Genomic DNA, 19,311 nt, shown 5'->3' with positions numbered 1-19,311 from the left:
AATGCTAAATCATTCAAAGTGATTCTTCACTTTTTAAGGAAACATGTTCAAGGAAAATATTACTAGCTTTTTTTGGTCACTAATTCATACTTTGGATGTTGACAAAATAATAATCCTAATCCTCATCATCATAATTCAAAACATTTCCATAGATTTTTAAAGATTATAAAGAGACTTTAGGTAATAAGAACTCTTTTGATCTTCCCTGGGTCTGGGCTTGCGTTGCAATATTTACTTTTAGGGACATGAGAGGACAGGAATGTGGCTTTGGTAGGTATAGCTACTGATTAAAGAAAAGTCCCAATTCAGTGCATTCAACTCAGCGTTTTAAATTCTGTCTGCCTCAATCTTCGTCACGCCAGCAACTCTGCATCAGTGGTTTGGTAGCTAATTGGCATTAATTTCCTGCCTTTCTTTGTTTTAAGCATAAGAAAAGGAAACACAAACCTCTTAGCTATCAAATAACTAGTCTCCTTTGAAAAGTTATACCTACATAAAAATGATAATTATGGAGATTATTCAAAAACGTGGGAAAGTGTATAAGATATAATGTTAGGCGGAATATATGTTATATGAAAATATAGATGGAAGTAGATAAGGATTGGATGCTACGATGCAAAAATTAGAATAGCTAGTTAGGATTCAGGGTTATGGGTAACCGTTTTTCTTTTACAAGATTGTATTTAAAACTATTGTAGCATTATCATTTTTCTTTTTGAAATGGTGAGGCAATACATTCTGGTGCCATTATAAGACAAAAAGATTATTGTGGAAATGTGGACACACAGCTTGGGATTACTTTACAAGCATGAGTGTGCTGTCTTTGGGGTTGCTACAGTATTCTTAGTTCCTAGTATAGGCATTCAGTTTACAGCAGCTTTATCTTCTTGTTAAAAAGCAAATATTCTTCATTCATGTTATGACAGACTGTCAAATCCAGGCAAATCTAATTTTTAACAATTCTAAGCAAAAATAAGCTACAGATTATAGACAGATACACTACAAAACTGGAGAGAGTGAAAAGAAGTAAACGTTAATGAAAAGGAAAAAGAAATAGTCACACTCATATCTATTAATCTACGTATATACTGAATGATATTTTGAAATTATTTCTAAAAATTCTTCCCTACACCATATTCTTCATTTTAAAATCTTATATTTTAAAATGTCATCACTCATGGTATACTTATTAAATTGTGACATGGATATAAAAAAAATAGTGTTTGTGATTATAAACTTTGAATTCATGTTATGTGGTGTTCAATGCATACTTAGTGCTTATATGCAACAGAGAAAAAGTCAATAATGGCTACATGATTTATTTCATGAGTGGAATAAAACGATTTTTTCTTGAAATTAGATTTTTCTAAAACAATATGAAATAGTTATTAATGGGAAGTAAATGAAAGCTTTACATGTACAGTGACCTTGGCAATTTTTCTGCGTTTTTATCCCAATGCAGATCTTTAACTTGAGGTAATAGTGTGGTCCTCTCATCATCCAAAACATGAGATTGCCCTGAACTTTCATTCTCAAGAAAATTTGCAAATCACCTTTATACCTAAAATGAGAAATTGTTCCCTCCATTCCGCACTACCAAAAGAACGTGATACATTAAAATATCCATGTCAAATGAGGGATATTGTAACTTAGTGGTTACACAAGGAATAGAGAAAGAGGACAATTGAGTTTGATGTATGACTGCCTAACCTGGAGAAATTAGAAAAGAAGAGCTTTTTTGTGAGAAACACACACGCACAACCAGTTAGAAGGAAACGTTGATATTATTAAATACACAAGGATGCCAAATCTGCTCATGTATACTAAGCGTCAAAATAACATTTCGAGCATAAGATTTAGAAAGAAAAAGAATCACAGCTCTGGAATGAGCAGTCAATAATATGACAACTATAAAAGGCTCACCTTGGAATTCAAAGATCAAAAAAGAGCTGTAGTCTTTGCAGCTCCATTAGGAATTAGACCCAAACCACTTCGCTATTTTATGACAGTATTCAACTGTGCACTTTAGATCTTCCCAACAGAAAGCCTAATGAGCCCTGTGGAGGCCACACTACCTGCCAAGAAAATAATCCATCCTGCAAAAGCCCCAGCGACAATATTCCTCAACGCTCAGAAAAAGTACTGAAATGTTGTCATTCAAAAGCCTTTCTACAACCCTCCCTGGCAATCCTGGAGGATCTAATGAGTGAAAAGCCAAAGTACACAAAAGAATCATCACTTCCAAATTTAGAAGGAAAAAAAAAGCAAGTGCTATAAGTCAGAAAATTAACTACTGACTGTCAAAAATGACCTTCCTGGAGCGTCAAACAACGCCTGTCATGGCTTCTCAAATTACCCCAGCAGGAAGGCCCAATGACTGAGGGGAGGCCACAGTGCTTTGATTCACTGCCCTGCTAGCATGCAACCTGTTCTTAACATTCTTATTTCCATTTCATTTTGGAGATATATTTTAAGACTAAATAATCCTTAGGCCAGTGAGTGAACAAATCTGTGAACAGGACTATAACAAAAAAGAAAGTTGTCTTTTTTTCCCCTACCTTTTTCTTTCTTCTTTTTATACCTCTTATTGGCTGTTTTTTTCTTCTTCTCTCATCAAACATCAATATTATTTTTATTTTTTCATGAAAAAATAAACAATATGCCCTCCGGAGCACACAGAAATCAACATTTCTGACCTTGAGGTAGGTACTTCCCAGTAGATTTCTAGAAAAAAAATAGACATGCAACATGAGTGAGCCACCATATCTTCCCTCAAAGAGCTTGTGTTATAGTTATTATTTAGACAAGGACTCTTGCAGTTACAATACAGAGTACTAAGTACTGTAATAAGGCAACAACAGAGACCTAAGGCGTACCTACAGTGTGCTACCTAATTTAATCTTGGAGAACCTTTCTGGAGAAAATGGTGATTAAACTGAGACCTGGAAAAGGAGTAGGAGTTGTGCTCCAAATGTGCCACCCTTTGATTATACAATGAGGAATTTAGAAGATCAAAGTTGTGATTAGCTGGCAAGTCACTTAAGCTCTCTGTGTCTTGATTGTCTCTTCGCTAAAACTAGTTTTGCCAACTTGATAGGATTATTGTGAGGATAGAGATGTCTGAGACCAACAGACCAAAATGAATATCCAATGACAAAATATGACTATATATATTCTTAATTATTAAAGCTTACATGATGTGTCAGGCAACCTTTAAATGGCCCCTAAATATTCTCACCTCTTGGTATTCACTCCCTTGTGTAATCCTCTTCTCCTTAAGTATAGCCTGGACTTATGGACTCAGTTGTAAAGACAGAATATGGTAGAGTGATGGGATGTAACTTCCAAAATCAAGTGATAAAAAGACTAAGACTTCTGTATTGGACCTTGGCTCTCTCCCCAGTCTCCCTTGGATTTCTGACCTGGGGGAAGCCAACAGCCATGTCATGAGGCAGCCCTGGGAAGAGACCCATGCACCAAAGGACCAAGGTCTGACAATAGCCATGTAAGTGAGTTTGGAAATGGATGTCACTCCCTGCACCTGCCCAGCTGAACCTTCATATGAGACCACAGCTATGGCCAACAGCATCCTCATCAGAGACCTTGAGCCAGATGTAAACTGCTAAGCTGAGCCCGAATTCTTGACAGACTTGTTAAACACCTTGAGATTTCCATTGAAACTCTGGAGCGGTCATGGATTAGAAGAAAAGAGCATGACTAGAAGTAAGGGAATCATCATAAAATTAAGGAAAAAACTAAAATAGTAGCTCCCTAACAAAGTGTAAAGTGGGCCTCCATAAGATCAAGGTAATCTGGCAATAATTTAATTGTGTTCTCAGATGAATATCAAAACTATTTGTTTGACAAATAGTGTAAAACAGAACTCACACTCTCCACAAGTATCATCTATGGTGTCCAGTACAAAATTAAGAAAAAAAAATGTAAACATGAAAAATAACAGAAAAATATAACACTATTATTATAATAAATATATTAGATTATTATAATATTATATATTATATTATATTATATATATTACTATTATATTATATATATTATAATATTATTATAATAAAACATAACACTATTATTATAATAATAATATAATTAATAAAAACGTCTGTCAATAGAAATAAACCCACAGATGTCAAAATTAGCAGACAATGACTTTAAAATAACTATGATAAATTTCTTAAAGAATCTACAAGAAAAAAACATACAATTAATGAAGAAATGGAAAATGTCAGAAGAGATTCAGAGTATAAAGAGGCACTAAATGAAAATCCTGGGACTGAAAAATATAACACCTGAAATTAAAAAATCCATTAGATGGAATTAACAATAGAGTGAAAGAAAATATAGACAAAAGTTTCAGTGATCTTATCAACCAATCAATAGAAATCATCTAAAGTCAAAACAGACAGAAAAAATACGGAAACCAATGAAAGAAACCTACATAACCTGTGGGACAGCATCATGCCACATAAGATACTTGTGGTCCAGAGGGAGTGGATAGAAAGAATAGAGCAGAAAAGATAGTTGAAGCAGAAAACATTAGGTAAAAACTTCCCAGACTGGATTATAAAAAAAAAACATACAAAACCAGGAAGCTAAAAGAGATACAAAAAGAAAGCCACTTGTGGGCACCTCAAAGTCAAAGTGCTGAAGAGCAAAGAAAGAGAAAATTTTAAAAGTAGCCAGAGGAAAGAAAGGTATATTACACACAGGGGATAAAGGATAAAAATAATTGCTGAATTTTTATAGGAAACAATAGAGGCCTGAAGACAATCAGATATTATTGTTAAAAAAATAGGAGTAAGAAGACCAAAATCTATCAACTTAAAATTCTATATCTAGTGAAAACATACTCCAAAAATTAAGGCAAAATAACGAAAGCTATAAGAATTTTTCACTAGCAGACCCACAATCCAACAAATGCTAAAGGAAGCTCTTTAGGCTGAAACAAATGACACTGGATGGAAATCTGGAGCCACTAGAATGAGTGAAGAATACCAGAAGTGCTAAATATCAAAGACTAATTTCCTTAACTTTCTTACATTATTTAAAAATAAATTAACCATTTGAAGCAAAAATAATAATACACTGTGGGTTTATAACATAAGTAGAAGTAAAATTTATGGCAAGAATAGGAGTAAAATGAGAGAGATTTAAATGAAATTATACTCTTGTAAAGTTCTTACATTATAAATGATCTGTTACACTATTAGGTTCCAATATTTTAAGGAAATCTCTTGTAATCCTTTGAACAACCAATAAAAAAATAGTATAGTTAAAAAATCAATAGAGGGAAGAGAATGAAATGAAATTTAAAAAATCAATTTACAACAAACAAGCCAAAAGTAGTAAGAGAAAGATAGAGAACAGAGAGGCAAATAGAAAACAAATATCAACAGTTCTTATATAATCACATTACAGGGAAATGGATTGAACACTTCAGTTAATAAGCATAGATTGTTAGATTGGATGTAAAAGCCTTATCCAAATGTACGAAATATATACAGAACAATAAGTGAATTTAACAAGGTCAAAAAACACAAGGTCAGTATAAAAATCAATTAGATTCACATACTTAGTACAAGTGAAATATAAAATACAATTGAACAGTGCCATTTTCAATACTATCAAAACTATAAAGTAGGAATAAATTTCATTAAAAAACCTTCGAGGTCTCTACAATGAAAACTACAAAATATTGCTAAGGGAAATAAAAGGAGACTTAAATAAATGGAATAATCTATCATATTCATAGATTAGAATACTTAATACTGTTAAATTGTCAGTTATTCTCAGATTGATCATGCAATGGCAAACACAAAATCTCAGCAGGATTTTTTTCTAGAACAAATAGACTATCTGACTCTAAAATTGCTATGAAAATGCCAAGAACCTAAACTAACCGAAAGAATCCTGAAAATCAAAAATAAAGTGGAAGGACATACGCTATCTGATTTTAAGACTTCCTCTAAAGGGAGAGAAATAAACACATTGTATTATCAGTTTAAGAATAAAATAAAGCAAATAAATAAGTAAACAAAAATGTGAATAAATAAATGTGATAAAGCAGAAATTCCAGAAACAGACCCTCACATACACGGTCATTTACAAAGGTGCCAAAGTAACTCAGTTGGGGAGGGGACATTCATTACAACAAATGTTGCTGGAACAACTAGGTACACATAAAGAAAAATTAATCTTGACTTATACCTCATACCATCAAAAAAATTATTTCAAAACATATCTTGGCCCAAACATAAAAGTAAAATCTATACTGTTTCAAGAAGAATACATTGGAAAACTTCTTCATAACTTTGAGGCAAAAATTTCTTATGCCACAAAAAGCACTAATTTGACTTTAGAAAATTAAAGACTTCTGCTCTATAAAGTCACTATTCAGAAATTGAGAGGAAATATCCACAATACATCCATCTGACATAGTATTGGTGTCCAGAATATACAAAGAACTTTTACAATTCAATAATAAGAAGACTAAGAAGTCAACAAAGAGTGGACAAAATCTTAAACAGAGTCACCTCAAAAAGATGTTATATAAGGGACCAATAGGCACATGAAAACATACCCAACATCATTAGCCATAGGGGAATGTAAATTAAAATAACAATGAGGTACCACCAAACACCCACTGGAATGTCTAAAATAAAAGAAATTGACAATAATAAATATAGGCCGCTATGTGGAACGCCCAAAATTCTCATACATCACTGGTAGTAGATAAAACAACAAAACTACTTGAGAAAAAAGTTTGGCCGCTTCTTATAAAATTAAAGAAACACGTACCTTATGATCTAGAAATTCCATTTCTAGATATTTTTCAAGAGAAATCAAAACATATGTTCACAAAAAGACAAGTATACAAATATTCATGGCAGTGCTATTCTTAATATTCAAAAACTGGAAATAATCCACATATCAATTTATAGAAAATGGATAAACTGTGGCATTCATTAAATGTAACACAACACAGCAGTAAAAAGGAAGGAACTGCTGATACTTTCCACAATTTGGGTGAAAAAAAATCTCAAAATATTGCATTGATTAAGTGAAATCAGACATAAAAGGATTCTACAGGTGTGTGTGTCAGAAAATTCTAAATGAGGTCTTAACCAAATGGAGGCAAGTAAGAATATAATGCTGGAATATTCCACTAGTGTATTGTAGATTCACAGAGTCTCCAAACTGGAAGGGACCTCTTCTTCAAGTCCCATCTTCTTCTATTTTCTAATGAATAATCAGAGACCTGGAAAAATGAGTAATTTGATGATTTGGCCAAAGTCACCTGGATCACACTAAATACCTAAATAATTTAGACACATACTCAATACTAAGCTCTGGCGATAGAAATTAAAGCAGTGGTTATCTTTGGGGGTGGGTTACTGAAAAGGGATAGGAAGGTATTTTCTAGCATGTTGGAAACATTCTGCATCTTGATTGTGGTAGTGGTTACAAGGGTGTAATACATTTTTCAAAACTTAATAAACTTCAGACTTAAAATTGTATATTTCTTTGTATATAAATTACACCTTAATAAAAAAATAAAATAAGAGGTGGAATCAAAACTATGCACATGTTAAAAATAAACATTTGCTTTTGCTTCAAAGAAAAGATTGACCTGTGAGGAACTATTAACAGTAAAATGTTTCATTTCAAAAAAAAAGAAAAAGTTGAAATTTGCAACTTTGATGAATAATACTGTTATTATTGACTGAATAATGTTGTTCATCTCTGTAGGATTGTTCCACATCATTTTTATTTATTTTTTTCTATACATCTGTGTTCTCAAAATTTTCTAAACTAAAAGTGCATTTATTTTTATTATCAGCCAAAAATCATTAAAATTTTTAAAAAGTTAGAAGTATTTATTAAAATTCTTTCTCTTGTGCAAAAATTTGACTGGGGGCCCGGCCTGGTGGTATAGTGATTAAGTTCATGTGCTCAGATTTGGTGGGCTGGGGTTTGCAGGTTTGTATCCCGGGCATGGACCTACACACTACTCATCAAGCCATGCTGTGGTGGCATCCCACATACAAAATGAAGGAAGGTTGACACAGATGTCAACAGATGTTAGCTCAGGGCAATCTTCCTCATACACACACAAAAATTTATTGGAATATCATGAATGCCAATGCTTATTGAGTGTGAGTTAAGACCAGAAAAGAGGAGAAATAAATAGAAGGATTAAAAAATACAAGTGTGCATTAATATATTTAGAAGGTACACATATGATCAACTGGAATTTTGAGTTTCGCAAGGTGCAGACTAAAATCCATTGCTGTGTAAAACTATCATTAAGATATCCTTCAAGAACAAATGAGAGAATGAATGAGAGAGTGTGAAAAGCTGGATAAAAACGCAATAATATTTTTTAACTGAGAATCGTGAATCATAGCAGTTTATAAAAGAAAATGTGTCCTGATTCTAGGTGAGAACTGGATTAGCCAGACACTCTCTGGCACTTTACTCGGAGAACGAGGTCATGGCAAGGGATGTGTTCTGTTGACAACAACAGGTATTCAAAAATTTTGACCTTTGCTAATAAAAATTGAGTTCCACCTGGAATTTGAGGACTTGGAAAGCAATGAGGCGAAAAGTTCCTCAGCTTCTAATTGGAGCTCCTTCTTCATTCTGCCTGTAAAGGAATTCTATCTGGCAAACAAATATTTGGTATAATTTATATACAAGAGCAGTATATTTTTACACGACTTGAGGAGAAAAGCACACTATAACATAATATTATACTGAAAAACTTGGAAACATTTTTGACTAGCATGTAGTATTTTAATAATATCATGCATACCCACTTGAAAGTTTGTAACTGAAGACTTTGTGACATTTGAACAAAACCTGAAGGAGATTGGGGAGAGAGAGAAAAAGAGAGAGACAGTGGGAAAGAGAGAGCGAAAGAGATGCTGATATTTTTGAATAAAGCTTTCTGGACTGAAGAGCCTCAAATGCAAAAGCTTTAAGTGAGGAGCGTGCCTGGTGGACTCTAGGATTAGCAGGAGGCTGTTGGAGCTGATTTAGCCAGGGGGAAAGTAATAAGAGATGAAGTAGGAAGACAGGACAGGTCATATAGGGCTTTGTTGATCATTGTAAGGAATTTGGATTTAAATAAGAAACATGGAGAGCTAGTAGAGTATTTTGAGCAGAGGAGTGGCACTGTCTTATTTACATTTTAAGAGGATCATTGAGTATACAATAAATAGTAAAGTGATCAAGACAGAAATTGAGGGCCCAATAGCAGGCTCTGCAATGATCCAAGTGGGAGATACTGTGATTTAGACCATGGTGGTATCAGCGAAGGTGGTGAGAAATAACTGGATTCTGGAGTTGGCACAAACAGAATCAACAATTTGGACGTGTGGTATGAGATCATGATATTAGCCCAGGACGATTCCAAGTTTTTGATCTGAAGGACTGGGATATCAGAGCACCAATAAATAAAACTTCAAAATACATGAAACGAAAAGTGATCAAACTGAAAGGAGAAATAGACAAATTCACAATTACAGACAGAAACTTAACACTCTCCTAGCAATCATTGGTAGAGCAAGTAGACTGAAAATTCAGTAAGGAATTAGAAGACTTGAGCGACACTATCAATCAAATTGACCCAGTTAATGTTTATAGAATATTACAGAGAATAACAGCAGAATCCCAACTCTTTTCTAATGCACATGGAATATTCACCAAGATAGACCATTTACTGGACCATAAAGCAAGTCTAAATAAACTTCAAGTCATTTAAATCTTATAAGATGTTTTTTAACTTAGAATTAAATTAAAATCAATAATGGTAAGACATCTAGAAAAGCCCCAAATATTTGGAAATTGAAGAACTAACTTCTAAATAATTCATGGGTTAACCAAGAAATCACTATTCTAAAATTCTTCATAGAAATATACACAAAACCTCTTGTCAACATATTAAGAAATTAAATCCAGCAAAAAAATTAAAGTCTCACAAAAAAGTGAGGTTTATGCCAATATAAGGCTAGATTAACTTCAAAAGCCAATCAATGTAATACACCATATTAATAAAATAAGTGAGAAAAATCTATGATCATTTTAATAGATGCAGAAAAGTAATTTTGAAAAATTCAATACTTATTCATGATTTTTTAAAAATTCTCACCAGCTAGGACTAGAAAAGCATTTTCTTAACCTGATAAAGGACATCTATGAAAGCTCTACAACTACCATTATCCTTAAAGGAAAACCATAAAATACTTTTCTCTTAAAATTGGGAAAAATGCACTTCCATTCAACATTGTGCTTGGGGGTCATAGCCAATGCAATAAGGCACAAAAAAGAAATACAGCCCTAAAGGTTGGAAAGGAATAAGTAATGCTATCTTTATTCATAGGCAATATGATTGATTATAGACAATCCTAAACAGGACTTTAGACAGACAGACACATACACACAAACATACAGACTCACACAATGACTAGAACAAACGAGTGAGGTCAATTTACAAAATTATACCTTAGGGGCTAGCCCCGTGGCCGAGTGGTTAAGTTCGAGTGCTCTGCTTTGGTGGCCCAGGGTTTCGCCAGTTCAAATCCTGGGCACGGACATGGCACCACTCATCAAGCCATGCTGAGATGGCATCCCACATGCCACAACTAGAAGGATCCACAACTAAAAATACACAACTATGTACCAGGGGGCTTTGGGAGAAAAATAAAATCTTTAAAAAAAAATTATACTTTAGTCCTGTATACTAGCAGTAATCAATTAGAAAATGAAATGTAAAACCACCATTTACAATCATTTCTAACAACATACAACACATAGAAATAATTCTAACAAATGAAATGTAAGTCTTATACACTGGGAACTATGAAACATTGCTTTGAGAAATTAAACAAGACTTAGTTGGAAAGATACTGTGCTCATGGAATGGAAGACTTGTTATTGTTGAGATGCCATTTCTCCCAACTGCTCTATAGATTCACTGGAATTCCAAACGAAATCCCAAAATTACTTTTTATAAATGATAGAGATGATTCTAAGTTTTATCTGAAAATGAATAGGGTTTAGAGTAGCCAAAAGAATCTTGCAAAAGAACAAATTTGGAAGACTCATGCTGTGTGACTTCAAGGTTAACTATAGATCAGTGTTTCTTGACATTTTCTCCACTATTGTTCCCCTCTCCTGGAGGAAAATTAAACTTAAATTCCCTAATGACAGAAATGAAATCTTAAACGATAAGATTTTGTCAGGTAAGGTTGAGTTTTAGAGTGCCACACACCATTATAATACTCAAGAGTTTTTTTACCCATTCCCAAGAACCAATTTTCACCCCTTTTAGGATAATAACCCTTCTATTGAAAACATATACCATAGAGCTACGGTAATATGGACAGTATGATTCCACTTATAGAAATTCTAGAACAGGCAAAATCAATCTGTATGATAATAGAAATCAAAATAGTAGTTGCTTATGATGGGTGGGGTTTGACCAAAAGGGGGCACAGGTAACTTTCTGGAGTGATAGAAATATTCTATGTCTCTGTTGACCTGTTGTTATGTCTATGTCTCATTTGTCACATCTCATCAAATTTTATACATAAAATCCCTGTATGTAAGTTTTGCCCCAGTTAAAATAAAAGATTAATAAGAAGATCATAACTTAATTTAAAAGACTATATCTTTATATTTTTCATCCAATAAATATTTAAATGATGAATACATTTTGGTAAGAGATATCATATATGTAATATATATTATGTACATTACATTATTGATATTCAGTGACAAGCAAAATCTTTTTACTTGAATTTCTAAAAAATCTATAAAGATTAAATCCAAGAAAGAAAACCATGGCAAGATGAAAATACATTTTAATATATGCCACCCTATTGTCTTTATACCTTTGTAAATTGCCTGAAATCTTTTCAGGAAAAGATGTCTTCTAGTTACAAATGCTATGTAACAAATGATCCCCAAACTTTGTCGACTAAAACAACAATTTTTTTTTTTTTGCCTATGACATTGTGGGTCAGGAATTTAGGGAGGGTTCATCTGGGAAATTCTTGCTTGCGGTCTCTCATGTGGTGCAGTCAGATGTCAGCTGGGCCCGCAGTTATATGTGAGATCCCCTAGACTTGATGTCCAATATGGCTCACTCATGTCAATGTGAATTGCTGACTGTTTGCTGGGAGCTCACTGGGCTGTCGGCCAAAGTGCCTACAAGGGGCTCTCCAGCATAGTGGTCTAAGTGTAATAGGACTTCCGAAATGGCAGCTCCAAGCTCCAAGCACGAGTGCACCAGTGAACAAAGCAGAAACTGTGTTATCTTCTCTGATTCAGCCTTGGATGTCATGCAGAATCATTTCTGCCTTCTATAGTTACAAGTGAATCTCAAGCTGGCCCAGATTCAAGGGGTGAGGGGGTCATCGAGCCCTCTTCTTCATGAGAGCTGTGTCAAAGACTTTCCACTCATCTTTTAAACTGCTACAGATGAAAAGAAAATAAATAAATAAAATAAATTATTTTTTGTTTTGACCTGAAGAGTTGAGATCTTTTGAGATCCATCACATTCTAGCCTAAGTAGAAAATATTTTTCAGAGATTTAGATTTCATCAAGAAGTTGAGATCCATGTTGTTTTTAGATTCATATAATCTGTCTTAATACTTTCACCTAATCAGTAATCTTATCAATTGAGTAGTTGGGGTGGGATAGTCAGGATTTGGGGAGAATTAAGTATAAATATGTCTTTTTTTGGTTCAGCATCTTCTCAGGGATAGAACTGTGAATTACTCTTTAGTTCATCTACGCAGGAGCAGGATTAGGTCAAAACAGAGAGCTATTGAGGATTCTTCAGTTCAGAGGATTTAAAGAGATTGTTTTTTTATTCATTCATATATACTCTCATGATGAATTCATTCATTTCATTCCTTTCATTCCTTTCTCTAGGGAGCAAGAGGAAGTTGCCTAACCTGGAATAGCCAGATTCCAGTTCTATGATTCCAACTCCCTGCTGTGAGAGACCTTGGAAAGTGATATCAAGGCCTTCCTGCACGTGAGAAACTAGCTCTGAGGCCTGGCTGGTGATCAGGAAGGATACCCGTGATTGGATAAAGGACCCAATGATTTAGCGCCTGCCAGTCATGCTTAAGAGGAAAAGCTGAGCTCTCTGACATTTTGCAAACTTTCTTTCAACTCGGCAAAATCCCCTTCCTCTCTTAACAGGACATGGGCTGAGTGCCAGCGGAGGCGATGAGTGCTACAGATGTGTAGTTTTCATTCATTTTATTTGCTTCAGCCTCTCGAAATATGTTAAATTGCTGGGCTGGTGGGGGCATTGGGGGCGGAGATCTATAAGCTTAGTCTTTATTTCAAACTTTATTTCAAATATTGATTTTGGAATGAGGCCTTGGAAAATGCCTATTTATGACCATGTGGATTCCTTCATTTATGACCATGTGGATTCCTTCATTTAAGATGAATTTTACAGTAGGATAACAATTTATTTGTTTACTTCTCTTGGTTCTGACATGATAGTGCATTTGGTAAATACGAAGCCATATCACTCTATTGTGCAAGAAAAAATGGATATAACCTCAAGTGGTTCTGCTCAGACTCATTTTTCAAACAGGTCTCCTGGTTTAGTTGGAAACTAACAGCTTACACACTGGCAATGTGTAGGAAAACTGTTACTTTATGATTGTGTGCAAAAGTAAATGAGATGTCGCGTAAGCCAATCAATCAGCTCTGTAAAGAACATCGTCTGTTTTCAGTAACGAATGGTTTCCTCTCAACATTTGGTTAATTTTTCTTGCTGTGATCTAAAAAATCTCTCTTGAATCCAAACTGCAGAATGATATATGGGACTAGCAGCCACTTACAATAATGTCACCTTGCTGTTTCACCTGCTTTTGTGGTTGAGTTTGGGGTACCATAAGCTTTTAAAAGGCCTTGTTTCGGTGGTTTCTTTGTCATTAGCTGGCCTTTCCTCTCTTTTATTTCTGGACCCTAAAGGTGGAGTCCCTGGGGAACCTCAGACGGCTGGACCAACACTAGCTTGAAAGAGATGCCACTTCCTTCTTCACGTCATTGAACTGGGAGTCCCAGCAATAGAATGATGAAATAAAGAGGCTCAGAATACTGGAGCAAAACAAAGATTAGAGTCATTCAACTTAAACCCTGTGTTTTACCTCTCAGGTAATGGAGGTGAGGAGTGTGTAAATGATTTTCCCAAAGTCACACAGTGTATGTCTCCAGACTCAGCAATCAATCCCTTTTCCACTGAACTTGTCTGTTTATTAAAAAAAAAAAAATTAAAACAATTTGGAAAAATCAGTACTATAAAGTGTGGAGACCACAAAACTATTGTACACATCACTGTATTACTTTTATTTCCTAGTCCCTAGGAACTGAATATTTTGAATAGTTGGAGCTTTTGAGATAAATTACTGGTTAGAGCACTCCTGATGGTGATAATTACTTTTATTTCCTTTGTTTCCCCTTTTACTCCTGGACAGAGAATTTGTTCCTAGAACTTAAGTTTTCTACCTTGTAATTTATAAGCTATCACTTAGATTTTCCCCATTGGTAAAGGTCTTCTTTCTCTTTCCATGGAAATACATCCTTTCACTAAATATTCGGACCCACTGAGGTAGACTCCTGCTTTATTGCCTGAACCTGCATCTTCCCAGATGCATAAGCCTTTGGTTGTACAAGAGAAAAACACCATTAAATAAATTGGTCTCCTTTCATTTGACCTCATAAATAGAAGAGTTAGACATTTGCTGCAACTTCTAAAACATTATCTCCAATAAGCAACTGTCTCCCAATAATTATTTTTGATATGCCAATTTTCATGTATTACAACTACCTTTTTGTACTGAATTTTCTTTGATGAACTTTAATGGATGATTTAAATCACTTTAGAATCTGAATCAATGTTGCACATTTTAAGGAGGCCCCACCATTAAATAAGAAAATGTTTTGTAAAGCAAAAGTAGCACTTAGGAATTTCATGTGTTCTTTAAGTATCATTTGAGCCCCAGCCTTCATATTTCCGAACAAAATTACAGACGTTCTTTTTTTATCATTATTCACAAAAAATAACATTGTAAAGAATACAAGTGAGGAAACATTTCAGCCATAGCCACAGCATGCCATGCTGTGATTTTATCACTTATTACGGATATTTAAAAAGAACCAATTCCACATTGTTAAATTATCTAATTTTAAAAATCTGCCCTTCTGTTATGACATAACTTTTAATAAGAAATTAATGCAATGAATTACTTTCAAATTGAATTTGAGTCAGTTTAAGTCCTCTGGCAAAGCATTTTCTAGTGACTCCCTTAAAATGGAACAGTTGGCTCACAGATAAATTAATGCTGGTCGGTGCACATTTCCCTTTGGATAGCATTTTTTTTTTTTTTTCCCAGCCTGAGACCAGCCATAAGCCATTTGGTTGGGTTTATTGGTTCTTAGAAAATGCTTTCACAACCTGGACGTTTTCTTACATGTTTGCACGCTGTGCATTGCATCTCAATGAATGGCATTCTCAGCACTGGAATTTGGAATCTCTTATTGTGCAAACAGCAAATTGTACAGCAGTGCTGCTGACCTAGCTAGCTGAAAAGCTAAGTGCTGCTAACTGAATGCTACCTTTGTTTTAATGATCTTTTATTAAGCAAAATAACAAAAATCGGAAAACTCAATCACACCTCATAAGATCAGACCCAACACATACTGGGATTCATAGGTATTATTGAAGAATGGTTGCACCAAGCAATTATATTCTGTGTATTTATAGCCTCAAACTATCAGGGAAGAGCGGAAATGGAACTATGTCAAAACTCTTCAACCATAAGCTTAAATTCTTTCTTTAGAATACCTCTCTGAAATCCTATAATATTAATCACGTTCCTGAAATAGAGTTTGATGGCATTTCCCCTCACTCCTATTTCTCTCCTGCCTCTACCACCAGGAAGAATTTTCTACTGTTGATTATACAACAGACAGTGGGTTACAAAGTGGCTCAGGAGTTCCAATTGGAGCCTTTGAGAACGGCTGGTTTCACACTCAGACTATGCTCTACACTTCTTCCCCATCCTGGGCGCACTCCATCTTGTCATTGGGTATAGACATATCTTTGTGACAGATAGAGCTAAGTTTTATCTTCCACTTTCACAGTGTGAGTTGTTGCCGGGAGTTCTACTGAACCAGGGACTCATTTCCTAGACTTTTTGTATCCAGGTTAAATGGTTTTCATCAATCAAACATGAGCGAAAGTGGAATGGTCACTTTCAGACCTGGGTTTTTAAAAAATAGTTATGCCTTCTCCGATGTCTTTCACACTGTCTGCCTTTTCCCATTTGCTGGCTAGAGAAGAGGACACAGAGGTCCTAAGGGAATCCAGAGCCACAGGCAGAAGGAGCCTGGTTCCCTGAATCACTGCATGAAGGAAAGCCAGAGCTGCCAAACGGGAACAGTACCCTGGACTTGTACGTGAATAGGAAATGAACTTCTGTTGAGGTTAGTCATGGAAATTTGGTGGTTTATCTGTTACAGCAGCTAGAATTTCCTAACTATAATGGTTTTATATGCTTTTATTAATATACTAAAAAGTAAAACTGATTTTTTCATTTTTGAAACTTTGTATATTCCCAACTCCCACTCACTGTCTAGCACAGTGTTTTTATACTCATTGGGTAACAATAAAACTATCTCTTATTGAGTTCTTGCTATGTGGTCATCACCATGCTAAGGGATTTTCATACATTAGCATCATCATCTTTACATAATATTGAAAAATTGTTAGAAGGGAATATGAAGAAATGTAAGCCCTCCGTGAACACAGAGATTGTGTAGCTTGCTCAGGGTCATACAGTTAGTAAGAGTTTTTTACTCATAATGTCTAAATTCAAAACATATTTCTTTTACATTAACCTGTTATCTTTGCAAATTTCGTTTATTGAGGGCTTTCTCTGGGCCATCTTTATATTTTCCATAAATCATCTCATTTAATCTTCCAAGAAGCCTATGTAGAAGGTACTTAACAACGGAAGAGACAAAACTATTTTGTAGCTTGTGTACACAAGCATTTTTTTGAGCACTTGCATTGTGCACAGTTTTATGATATGTGAAGTCCAAAGAAAGCAGCTTCATTTACTATTTTCCAGAGTGGTTAGGTAGCCAAATGCTAATATAAACACAAGTGAAGAACTTAAGCAACTCATAGTGGAACATTAAAACCAAGATAGCCTGTAACTTGGATATGCTAGACTTAACTAGAAAGATATCATATTAGTTTGTTAGGGCTTCAACAACTGGGAGGCTTAAATAACAGAAATTTATTGTCTCACAGTTCTGGAGGCTATGAACCTGAGATTAAAGTGTCAGCAGGGTCGGTTCCTTCTGAGGCTGTGAGGGAGAATCTGTTCCATGCCTCTCAGCCAGCTTCAGGTGCTTGGCCGGCAATCCTTGGTATTCCTTGGCATGTAGAACCATCACCTTCATCTCTGCCTTCATCTTCACATGGTGTTCTCCCTGTGATGTCCCCTTTTGATAAAGACCATAGTCATATTGGATTAGAACCCACCCTAATGACTTCATTTTAACTTGATTACCTTTCTAAAGACCCTATTTCCAAATAAGGCCACATTCTGGGGTACTAAAGGTTAGAACTCCAACATATGAATTTGGAGGGGACACAATTCAAACCATAATAGGTGTTCTTACAGTCACTTAATGAACACATAACCACTAAGCATCTACTGGGTGCCAGGCACTATTTTAGGTGGTGGGGGAGTAAGCAATGAGCAAAACAGAGGAGGTCCCTGCTCTAATGGCAGGTTGTCTCACTTGTACCTGCCTAGTCCAAAGTGCCATCCACTGCACCCCACTGGACTCCTTATGAATTTTCTTGATAAATTATTTTAATATTTTAATCCCACATTTCAAACAGTTAAAACACTATACATATCTCCCATTTTCCAAACCCTATACAATAAATAAACAGTGCTGCTACATTCAATAAATAAATTTATTCCACCTAGGGGTAAAGTTTGGATGTTAGAAAAGCTATTGATTTTGTTTTTAGATCCTCAGCATGACCCTTAGCGAATTAATTCTAGTTGTTTATTAAATAACGTAACACACAATATTGTAAGCAAATTGTTATTTAACGTAACATTACTTTGCATTAATTTTGCATTTCTTTTTATTATCATTTTTTTTTATTGAGGGAAAATTGGTTTATAACAGAATATAAATTTCATGCGTACATCATTATGTTTCGACTTCTGTATAGACTACATCGTGTTCACCATCAAAAGTCTAGTTACCATCCATCACCATATGCATGTGCCCCTTCATGCCTTTTGCCCTTCCTCAGCCTCTTTCCCCCTGGTAACCACCAGTCTATTCTCTGTATCTATGTGTTATTGTTTGTTGTTGTTTTTCTACCTTCCAAATATGAGTGAAATTATATAGTATTTGGCTTTCTCCATCTGACTTATTTCAATTAGCATAATACTCTCAAGGTCCACCCATGTTGTCACAAATGGCAAGATTTCACCTTTATTATGGCTCAGTAATATTCCACTGTGTATATACCACATCTTCTTTATCCATTCATCTGTTGATGAGCACTGCAGCTGTTTTTAAATCTTGGCTATTTTGAATAATGCTGCAATGAACATAGGGGTACATGTATCTTTTCAAATTAGTGTTTTCATATTCTTTGGATAAATGCCTAGAAGTGGAATAGCTGGATAATATGGTGGCTCTATTTTTAATTTTTTGAGGAATTTCCACCCTGTTTTCCGTAGTGGCTGTACCAAGTTACATTCCCACCAGCAGTGTAAGAAGTTTCCCTTTTCTCCACACCCTCTCCAACACTTTTTATTTGTTGTCTTGTTAATTATAGCCATTCCTTTCAGGTGTGAGGTGATATCTCATGGTGGTTTGACTTGCACTTCTGTAATAATCAGTAATGTTGAGCATCTTTTCATGTGCCTGTTGGCCATCTACATATCTTCTTTGGAAAAGTATCTATTCAGATCTTCTGCCCATTTTTTGATTGGCTTGTTGTTTTTTTGTTGTTGAGTTATACGAGTTCTTTATCTAGTTAGGATATTAGTCCCCTATCAGAGGTATATGATTTGCAAATATCTTCCCCCAATTGGTAACTTGTTTTTTTTTCTTTTGTTGAGGAAGATTAACCCTGAACTAACATCTGCTACCAATCTTCCTCTTTTTCCTGAGGAAGACTGCCCCTGAGCTCACATCTGTGCTCATCTTCC

General features: G+C 34.9%; 1 protein-coding gene across 1 annotated transcript in view; it reads left to right on the top strand.

The window, feature by feature from the left end:
• Nucleotides 1-14,374, top strand: part of SNX7 (sorting nexin 7) — a 173,767-nt gene extending 159,393 nt beyond the window's left edge. Inside the window, exon 9 of the mRNA XM_070267274.1 lies at nt 12,962-14,374. Coding sequence (XP_070123375.1) covers nt 12,962-13,012 — 51 coding nt within the window. The 3' untranslated portion in view covers nt 13,013-14,374. The remainder of the gene's footprint in view (nt 1-12,961) is intronic.
• The last annotated feature ends 4,937 nt before the right edge of the window (nt 14,375-19,311 follow it).

Source organism: Equus caballus, chromosome 5, assembly GCF_041296265.1.
Source record: "Equus caballus isolate H_3958 breed thoroughbred chromosome 5, TB-T2T, whole genome shotgun sequence".
In the NCBI taxonomy this organism is placed as follows: domain Eukaryota; kingdom Metazoa; phylum Chordata; class Mammalia; order Perissodactyla; family Equidae; genus Equus; species Equus caballus.
Note: the sequence above shows the minus strand (reverse complement) of the source record. Positions and strands in the feature narration are given on the sequence as shown.